Source organism: Nymphaea colorata, chromosome 10 (genome assembly GCF_008831285.2).
Source record: "Nymphaea colorata isolate Beijing-Zhang1983 chromosome 10, ASM883128v2, whole genome shotgun sequence".
NCBI lineage: Eukaryota > Viridiplantae > Streptophyta > Magnoliopsida > Nymphaeales > Nymphaeaceae > Nymphaea > Nymphaea colorata.
Window position 1 is genome coordinate 9916123 of NC_045147.1, and position 10831 is coordinate 9926953.

General features: G+C 35.9%; 1 protein-coding gene across 1 annotated transcript; it reads left to right on the top strand.

Annotated features, from left to right (window-relative positions):
* Window positions 1-780: 780 nt before the first annotated feature.
* LOC116261909 (B3 domain-containing protein At3g19184-like) lies at window positions 781-10591 on the top strand. Its single transcript, XM_031640843.2, has 8 exons — window positions 781-935; window positions 1056-1205; window positions 1342-1443; window positions 2736-2767; window positions 2857-3019; window positions 3530-3736; window positions 8806-8891; window positions 10300-10591. The coding sequence occupies exons 2-7, from the start codon at window positions 1074-1076 to the stop codon at window positions 8845-8847; spliced, it is 678 nt and encodes a 225-aa protein (XP_031496703.1). The 5' UTR covers window positions 781-935; window positions 1056-1073; the 3' UTR covers window positions 8848-8891; window positions 10300-10591.
* The last annotated feature ends 240 nt before the right edge of the window (window positions 10592-10831 follow it).

The window sequence follows — 10831 nt, forward strand, 5'->3', positions numbered from 1 at the left end:
AAAAGTTTCATCGTATTTGGGGACTATGAACTACAAATAAAACACAAAGGGCCTGTGATACTAAAAGTTGATTAAGAAGGCACCGTAGTAACACAAGTACACAGCAGGCAAGTTCTGTACTAATACTAACACAGCAAGCAAGGTTTGGTTGGACATACGTCCACTTCAAGCAAATCAATAAAAGCAATCTCTTGAAATACTTCAGCAAATCAATAAACGAAATCACTTCAACTAATTCAGCAAATAAAAGTTGATATCTTGAGAAAAAATTCAAAAAAAGGTAATCTAATGAAAGCTTTGCAAACATTCAAAAGTGATAAAAGACATAAAAAAGACAAAACATAAAAAAAAAAGTTAGAAGAAAAAGTAGGTTTGGTTTAGGCATCAAGCCGGTCTGCCTTCATTCCAAGTCAACTTTAGTCGATTTGGGGCCTGGTTCACCCTAACCCAATTTTAAAATATATACATTTAATATCTAACACATACAAATATATATATAAAGTTAAAAGAAAAAGTAGGTTTAGGCATCAGGCTGGTCTGCCTTCATTCCAAGTCAAGTGTAGTCGATTTGGGGCCTGGCTCACCTTAACCCAATTTTAAAATATATACATTTAATATCTAACACATATATATATATATAATTAGACGGTCATTTGAGAATTAGCTAATGAACTTAGGCGTTTAAATGTAATTTTTTAAAGGACTGCATTTGTGAAAACTATAAGTTGGTTTTTGAAAATAGCCGGCGCACTTTCGTTCGCATCCAACCACATCGAAAGAATGGAGCGCTTCCGTACGAACGTCTTTTGAGGAGATTTCAAAATGAGAGATTCAAACGTTCGTTTCCGCCATTTTCAAAAGAGCGAGAGCTTCAGACTGAAGCCGTCTTCTGCATTCCTCTTTCTCCTGTTGCTCAGAAAACCAATCTTTATTAGGTTCTCTCTCTCTCTCTCTCTCTCGCGTGTGCGCGCTCTTTGTCTGGCACGATTTTCATTTCTTTGCTCTGGCTCTCCCCCTTCGTTGATTCTTCTTCTCTTTGTCTTTCACTCGCGTAGGTGCCACAAACTTCAAGGATGGTGGTGGGGATAACGAAATATGAGGACATTCGTCAGAAGCGGTTGGAAGAGAATAAAAGGAGAATGGAAGAGTTGAAGCTTCCTTCTCTATCCAATGATCTGAGGAAGTCCGCCATGAAGCCTTCTCCGGTTTGTTTCCATAGAAAGTTCATAGTTCTGTTCCTTTTCTTTTTTTGCCCATTCGTTGTTCCCCAACTGGTTTATTTTCTGTCTCTTTCCGTTTCTCTTGTCTAAACCTGAATCCTGTACATATGCATGCCACTAGGCTAAGAAGGTGAAGATTACGCCTAATCGGCGAATAGACTCATTCTTTGAAGTCAGAAGATCATCCAGGTTTGCCAAAAAACCTGCTCCAAATTACAAAGAGGTTAATGTCTTTTGGCTCTGGTTTGCATTTGATCCGTGTCTATTCTTTGGATTCCTTATCTCAATAACGGTTCCCTTCGATTGATGATATTCGTCCATTTCTGTAGATATGCACGATTTTATGCCAACCTACAGATACGTTCCTAAGCAATATATTGGTTTTCCTTCCATGTATTTTTTTATATTTAGGCGTCGTGAAATATTAGTTGAAACCGGTCCTGTATGTTCATTCACATAAATTACTCAATTAGTCTTTGAAAACACGAGAAGGAAATATTTACAATATACTGACTTAGAAAACGTAAAGAATCTTTTTAGAATTTGTTTGTTTTTGCGGGGACGTTTCCCATAAACACCAACCACACTAGGACAAGCGACTATCAACCTGAAAATAATGGCTCTTGCTTTTGAGGTTTTATGGTGGACTAATTGGCAAGGTTAGGTTCCTAAAGCAGCATGTCAAGTTTTAAAATATCAAGCCCGGAAAATGCTGTTCCTGCATTCTCTTGGAAACTTTCAGACCTGCAACTTTATGTTTGAAACTTCTGGATTTGTAGGTCCTTCAGTATGGCCGATTTCTCGTTCATATGTCAGCGCAGTGTTTCCAACATTGGAGTCAGAAGTGTATCAAGTGATAGCTTCAGGAGAAGAATAGTGCCACACATATTAATGCATCCACATCTATGTCTATACTCTATACTACGCATACCATAATAGACAAGGGAACTAAGAAAGTGCAGTTTTCCTTTCAACAGCTAAAATTAATTTGGGAAGGCACATATTTGTTCTCTTTGAGTTTCGGTATAATCCATCTTTGCGATTGGTAAGGTTGTACCTCACCCATATAGTTAGCCTATTCCATGTTTTTCACTTTTCATGATATATGATAACCTCCGTTGGCATCTGCCACACTAGTTATCCTTATTTTTTCATGCTTTTATGACAATATGCATATAATGGCTTGAAACTGTCAGAAATATTCCCCATTAAAAATGGCTATCTGCTTGTTGTTTAGCAAAAATGATTGACCATAAAAGTCAGCTTTATCCATTTTTTGAATTTTCTCAAAAGAATACTTATTCAGTTGTAGATACATTGTGTTTTTTCTATGCCATGCTGCCTATAATATTCTGTTTGACATAGGATAATCTCAATGGCGCCCAGTTGCATGTGACTACTCTTACCCGTCCTCTTCAGTCTCCACGTGTTGGCTTAAGTTATTTATTGTTTTATATGATAAAATTGATGAAATACCTCATCTTTGTTACTTGTTCTTTTTTTATGTTTTGACAGACAAACTACGATGATAGACGATTGTTAGGAAGGTAAGTTTAATATGCTCTCTCTCTCTTTCTCTCCCTCCCTCTCCTTCTCTCTTTCCTATTAGCTTCTCTCATGGTGATGACTATTTCAGGAGAATTTACAGCCGACCTCTTTTGATGAGTAAACATGCTTCAAATGAAGCAAGGACATTTGCTATTGAGAAAGCAGAAACCATCCAGTCTGGTTTGGATCCTCAGTTTCCTAGCTTCGTTAAACTCATGCTTCATTCACATGTTGCAGTTGGGTTTTGGTTGGTAAGCACATTTTAAACCTTGACAAGGTACGGCTGTGTGCGAGTTAACTTAATCCGAGCCTAGGTTGTTTATGCCTCACTTGAGTGAATGGATTAGTCCTTCCTGAAATATTTACAACAAATCAACATCAATGCCTTCTTCAATAGGTGCGAGATTGGCTTGCCTAATCACAAACCCATCTTAGTTGCATTTTTATGTCTATATGACAAATGACATGAAACGTTGGCATTTTAGCGTTCACTCCTTTTAGAAGAAAGAGAGGCAGACATGTTGCAATTCAATGCAGCTCACCAGTGTTTAAGAATATTAAGCCTAAATAAATGGAGACAGTTCTGAAGCCTAAAATCAGGTTAATTAAAGGGAAAACAAGATGAATGAGATTGGGCTTAGTTTGTTGTTCTACAAAATGAAAAACCTGATTTTCTCTGTAGACGCATGCCAAAGTGTGAATATGTTATAATGAAATGGTACTATATGAAAGTGATTTATTAATATAGGATTCACTTTTAGGGGCTTTCTGTGGAATTCTGCAAGCTGCACCTTCCAAAGCGTGATACTATTATGATTTTGGAGGATGAAGATGGGGAAGTGTACGAGACAAAATTTCTTGCCCTAAAGACTGGGTTAAGTGCTGGATGGAGGGGGTTTGCTATTGCTCATGAGTTAATTGATGGTGATGCTGTCATATTTCAACTAGTTGAGCTAAACAAATTTAAGGTAACAGTCTATATCAGTTTGGTTTAGGCATTCATAAGTATGATGAAGTTGTTATTACTCTTCTTTTTTTATGTGCACCTCAGAACCTTTAAGGTCCACACATAGAGTGAACAACTCATGTCATTTTGTGCTAATGTATTTCAGTTCACACCGAAATGAGGATGCAAATAAAATGGCATTAATAATTGAAGACTTGAAGCAAATTAAAGAAGTCGTAACTGCAAAGTGCAAATGAAACATACTGTTTCCGTTTGGTCTATTCATTTTTTTGTGGGAGCAGTTGTGTTGAGTGAATTGATAATAAAGTCTAGTTTGACTTTTGAATACGATGATAAAAAGTATCAAGTTGTCAAATACGTAAGTCATTTGCTTCCTTTTAATTCCATTAATAAAGGAGCTACAAGACCATTTGAAATTATTTTTCTAATATTTGTGGCCTGACACTGTTTCTTCTATTTTCAACAGTTGATCGATGTTATCTTCCTTGCTAGTTTTTCCCACTACACTTGGATATATTTCAGAAAATATAAATTCAAACATTTCTTGGCTATTTCATAGTTTCCATGAGTTTATTCAAAACAATTCCTCGACAAATTTAACTTGAATTTCTAATTTGATGAAGGCGGTGAATATTCTTTATGTAAATTTTTTAGTTTACTCCAAAGACCAAAATAAGGAAATGAAATATAGAGTTGCTTGCCTGCATATGTCTCAACAAAATCAGATTTCTGGAAAAAGGCATAAATATATTGTTGAGAGCACTGTAAGCATGATGTATGACAACAATGTCCCCAGTACTCTGTGGACGGACAGAACAGGAAATGCATAACTGCACATCTGGAACTAAAGAAAAAGACATTAAGATTGAAATGGAGGACATAGAGGTCATTTGAAATGGAGCATACAAAGGTCATAAGTAAAAATGACAAAGCCATACGGGAATTTCATGTAGTTACGTGCTCAAAATTAAAAATGACCAGCAGATTTCATAGTGGGCATCATAAATGATCTTCCCATGATAATTTTAGAAAATAAATCGTCTTATTTTACTTTTTTGGCATTCATTTATGATGGTCTATAGGACTCTACACATTTTTTCATGCGTTTGTTATAAAGGATATCAGTGTAATGGTCTTGTTATTAGAAATGTTAAAATTTTATGTGGTATAATTTTCATGAGAGTGAGTTTGATATGTCTTAGTATATACATGCTATCAAGTTTCGAACTTTCCAGCACAAAAGTTTACCACCTTGTGAAAAGTGGGTTACTTACGAAAATTTTACTATAAATTCTCAGTTCCTTTTATCTAAATTTGAACAACAAGATGAGCCTATAGCGTTTTCTCAAACTGTAAAATCCAATAAATGGGTTGAAGCTATGAATGGGAACGTGGGAGCCTTAGATCAATGCTAGAAGTGGGAAACTACTCCTATCCAAGTGGATATATAAGATCAAACATAAACGAAATGGCAGCACTAGGAGATACATGGCTAGACTTGCTGTAAAGGTGTTTAATCAATCATATGGTCATGATTTCCAATGATATCTTTTAATTTGCTTTTAAGATGAGAACAATGAGAATAATATTGTGTTTAGCAGTTGAACATGGCTGGGCATTGAGCCAACCTGGTGTTGAGAGCACATTTTCATTTGAAGATTTGAATGAAGGAGTCTATATATTGCAGCCACCTAAACATGCAAAAGGAGACCTAGGAACAGTTTGTGCAAGTTAAAGAGGGTCATTTATAATCGAACAGGCTTCATTCTCTTAGCTCGGTAGCTTTTCTCTAAAAATACAAAAACATGTCTTCACTTGATCACTCTTAAATGTCACCACCATTTGTTGTTTGTCTGCAAAGTCATGGGGGTAGTTACAACACTATTAATATCTTGTGTGAATAATATGATTGTCACATGAAATTTAAGGGATCACATTAAAAAGAGAAACAACTCTAAGTCAGATATTTAAATGAAGGACATTGGTGATTTGTGATATTTCCTTCGTGTTGAAAAATGGATAGAGGGGATGATTATTTGACCTTGGCTTAACACAAGTTGTTACTGAAGACTGTAAACCATTGGTCAAACTAGGTGCTCTCAACTAGAAGCTTAGGGCCCAAGATAGAGACATATATGTTGTAAAAAGTGATCATAATGCCAACCAGTTGGGCTAATATAGTAACATGTTGTAAAAATATTATACATAGTATTATAATATGTCGTAAACATATCGCAAACTGATTTTTGTAATTCATAAAGAAAACAATTAGAAATATAGAGATAATTTGCAAAAGAACAAGAAAAATAAAAAAATGCATTCTCTATAAAAAACACGTCACACATAATGATCATTCATAATTCATCATTCATAAGCCACACTTACTTAATAACACATCAAGAGATAAGTTCAAAATTTAAAGTGTTTTACATCAAAACATTAAATTGTTCAATGATAATTGAAAGTATGTTTATAACTAATATCATCAGTTAAGATGTTAATCTTCTTCTTCATCTCCATCCTCATCTTCATTCTCATTTTCATTGCCATTTGCTTCATTTCCTTCAAATGGAATGTCCTTATCAACATACACAAGTTTTCTTTCATTAGTAAAAGTTTAACCCTCAGACCCCATTAAAACTGGGCTTGGACCTGGCCGCCCCATTTTACTTAATTGACAAGTCTAGATCGGGATAAGGGCCCATATTAGGGATAACTTGGGAATTAAAAAAAAAACTAGATTAACTAGGTCCCCACCACATACTTGAGGCTTCGTTTTTGTGCAATTATTTTCACAGTTTCAAACAAACATGTCTAATAGTTTATAATTCATTAATTCTCATTATAATGTTCAAGGAAATGCGAGTTTGACTGTTGTGGTGCATGGATGTTTTTGTTGACATTCTTAGATATATTGCAGTTTTGGAAATATGTTTAATTTTTTCATTTTGTTAAGATTGTCAAAATATCTTGAAGTGAATATTTAGCAATTAAATGGTAGCAGGGAGAGGAATTTCTTCTTCAAAAAATTGATGAAAACAACTCTTTTCTATTAGTTGGTTTGACTTGACCTATTTAAATTGAATAACGTGGTACTAGACTTGTTGTCTGACTTATGCTCTGATAATCTCAGGCCTGGCCAGGCCTGCCTGGGCGGGCCATGTAAATTGTAATGGCTTGTTGAGCTTTTTCATGATGTTCAAAGGTTTTTCCCACCCCATTCGAGTGCCCTAAACTAATAATGCAACACAAAATTATTAAGATATTTGAAGGGTACAATTTGACATGGGATTTCCCATGAAAACTTAGAAGGCAAAAGGTACAATGTCAAATAATTTCTGTAACGATGCAGATTGGCTGGGAAATTCTGATGAAAGTGGATCAATTTCATAATATGGCATTTTTTTCTTGGGGAGAACTTGGTGTCATGGAGCAGTAGAAAACCAAAGTTCATGACAAAGTCATGCTTGAAACCCAAATATCAATTTATGGCAGCAGCAATGGCTAAAGCCACATGGACTAGGCAGTTGCTGAGTGGGTTGGAGGAACTAATTTCAGAATCCATTTTACAGTGTGCAATCAAAGTTCTATTAGGATATCTTTGAATACTATTTATCATAGCAGCATGAAACATAGATCAGCATTTTCTCAGGCAAAAGGAAGGAGATAAAGAAACTGAGCCTAACTTTATTCCGATTGGAAAACAAGTACCAAATTTACTCATAAAGGGCTGATGAAGAACAGGTTTTGCTTCAAATGGACGTTGGTCCATGGTCAAAGCTAATAAGATGTTGCATGATTGACTGAATCAGATTATTATCCAAATCTAAACTCAAAATAATGGCATCTGTGTATAAACTATAAAGGACCATATGTATCAAATTTGTATTGAGGGACATTTGACTATGAAATGGTTGTACGCCCTTCATATATAATAAAGAGATTAAGGTAATGGCTTTCACAGTGAAATGACATGACTGGTTTGAAACCCAGGTCTTATTCTTTTTTCTTTGTTATGATCGGATTTGACTTTATTCTCAAATCTGGCACCTGGTACTTCTTATATGTGTCATTTGGCTTCTTACTTTGGTCTGGAAGTATCTGAAGTTTATTACATTTTTTTTATTGTTAGATACCTAATTAGATATTATCCTTAATATGTCACTACTTAGCCTCCATTTCACATGTAAAGCATTTTGCAGTATTAAGTGTATTGGTGTACTAAACAAATATATAAACTTTACATGCAAATACATATCCATATTGAACTTGTATGCTATGTGACATGGGTACGTCAGTTTTGCCCAGATACCTGTGTCGGTACGTGGGTACGGCTGGGTACCGCTGCATTTTAAAACATTTAAAATTATATTTTCAAACTTAATTTTTTCTCTAATTTTGATCTTTTGCTTCTTTTATATTTCCCTTTCACTAAGATTCTATATTTTCCTCCCATTTTTCTTTTGGAGAATTTTTGTGGATTATAAGACTATTAATGTTTTTTTTTTTCATTTTTATCATTTTTGAGAATATAAAATTTGTCATACCCGCGTACCCACATTTTTCAAAATTGCCGTGTCCAAACCCATACCGTATCCACACCCATGTGACATAGCTTTTATGCAATCACGATGATGCGCAACCCATACACGTCATACCCCTATACTGGGGCCATATCTACGTGATGTAGATTAACACCATAGAAAAAATATCAATATTTTCAAGAAAATATTAAATAAAGCTTAAAATATGTTGATGCAAACATTTTAAACTTTCAGCAAGAAATACCTAGGGAAAAGAGGAAAAAACAAGAAAAGGTGGTTTAAAAAAAAATAAAGAAATCCTAGAACTACAAAGGGAGCACCCCACCTCCTGCATCTCCTCCCTGCCCTACTCCCCCTATGCATCATAACTTGGAATATTATACTGCTGTATATACTTGACTAACTTATGAAGGCCGTTGAGGGCTGGTGAGATGGAGTTGTTTATATTATACAACTGAAAAGTTTGCATCTCTACTGCCAAAATCTTAGACGTTTATTTACTTACAAGTTGTTTGCACTTTCACAGGTTTATATAGTGAGGGCAATAGAGCCCAATTCTGAAAACTGATTGTACAGATCTTCTAATTGCTGATTCAGGTGTTATAGTGACAGGTAATTCTCATCTGCTGTCACTTGAGAAATATTTTCTTGGACCCATGTGAACATCACTCAGAGAAGGGTCTCTCATTTTTGCACAGCGTTATAGAACATCAGAAATGAGGGCAGCTTTGCGAGAACCCATGACTTGGATTCTTGATTTTTTTTCTTTTTTTTAATGAAAGCTACTCTCACAAGAATCCAGTCCTAAAGTGACATATAAGGTTCCAAATCAATGTGACATGTTGCTAGTTCCCTCATGAAAATTGGATTTCATGTAAAAGCCGACATTCCGGACAAAAATGTTTATTAGAACACCATTTCCAAAAACCTTGTGAAACCAATTCAAAAAATGGCATCCCTTGTCATCGAAAAGGTTGATTTACAAAGCTAATTATGGAAGGTATCATTTCCAGTACCCTGATATGCAAATAGGTACTTAACCCTTTCCTTTTCACTCTATTAGAACACCATTTCTTCATGTTTGGCTTGCTTTGTACTTAAAAGCTGCTCATGGCTTTGCTCACTAAACTAAAAAGGCTTGTTCAAGTAAGCTTAGTGACTTAGTGAGCCATGACTATAATGATCTGGCTCACTCCCACATCCAGCTTGGGTTTCTAGTTTGTTATATCGCAACCCGCCCTATAGTAGTTTCTGTTCCAGTTCCAAAAAGATTAGGAATTAAGAGAACAAATCACTCATCCATTCTCATTACATGTCCTTGAAAATTTCCAACCATCTTTAATATTGGAGTAAATTTCACAATGGGTGTTACAATTCACCTCTTTAAAGGACATGCATCTGCACGTGCAGGGCCCTAGGTCTGACAGTTGAAATTGACTCTACTACCAACTGTAAATCCGGCTCCCCCACACTGAGCTGCGGTTCCTAGTTTGGCAGAATTCCAACCTGCCTCTAGCAGCTTCTGCTCCAGGCTTCCAGCCTCAAGATAATCAATCACGTAACCAGCCTTCTTAAAGGCCTTGAAGATTTCTAACCACCTTCAGTCTAGGACTATGCTTTCACAATGGGGTATTAGAATGACCGTCGGGTCTAAGCTTTCATACTGGGATGTAAGAATGACCATCCTGGTTTCTTGAACTATTGGGCATTTGTTACATCAGGAAACAAGTAATCTTTTTAATAGGACTTGGTTGCAATTTCAGTGGCATATATCCAAGTTTCATGGCTGCCTCCTACCGCCCTGAAAAGCTGCCTCATTTTGACTTTACATGAGATTGCATTGCCATGAGCACATGTCTGTTGATTCAGTTTGTTGCTTCATTTTCTCAAGTAATGAAACTCAAGACTAATCCTAGCCAGGCTCCTCGAAGAAACATAACCATTTTTCTGAATGTTATTGGCTTTTTTGGTTGCTTTGGGGAAGTGGAATTGATTCCTTGTATCCTTTGATGTTGTGCAGTAACAGGAAGACTTGAAGTCCTGAAGCAGCATCTTGGCATGTATTTTCTGCACACACTCATTATTAATAGATGAAATGCTTCTATATGCTGATTTCCCAAGAACAAGCACCAATACTACATGATGTTAGTGTATGTGTCATGAGCAACGAAAATCTAAATCCCTCTTGTTCTAGATAGGAGGTACTTTCAAGGGGCCACAGCTTTCAGTTTATAACCCCAAGAACATGCTCAAATTGTGTGTTACATTTGAAAACTTGCAATCAAAATCATAGGTAGATGGCTCATTCTGCATGTTCTGGGGGATAAAAACATGTGGCTTAAGTATACAGGCTCACTATTGAGTCACTATTGAGGTGTTCCTCACTGTTGACATGATGCACCAGGCAAGGTATTATATGATATTATGTGGATGTAGAATGGTTTTAAAACAGAAATGTGACAAACCAATTCTTCTATGGCTACATCCTTCTGAAGTTCAACTTATTATACAACAGAATCGCCCAATCTTGAAGGAACCAAATAGACGTGACA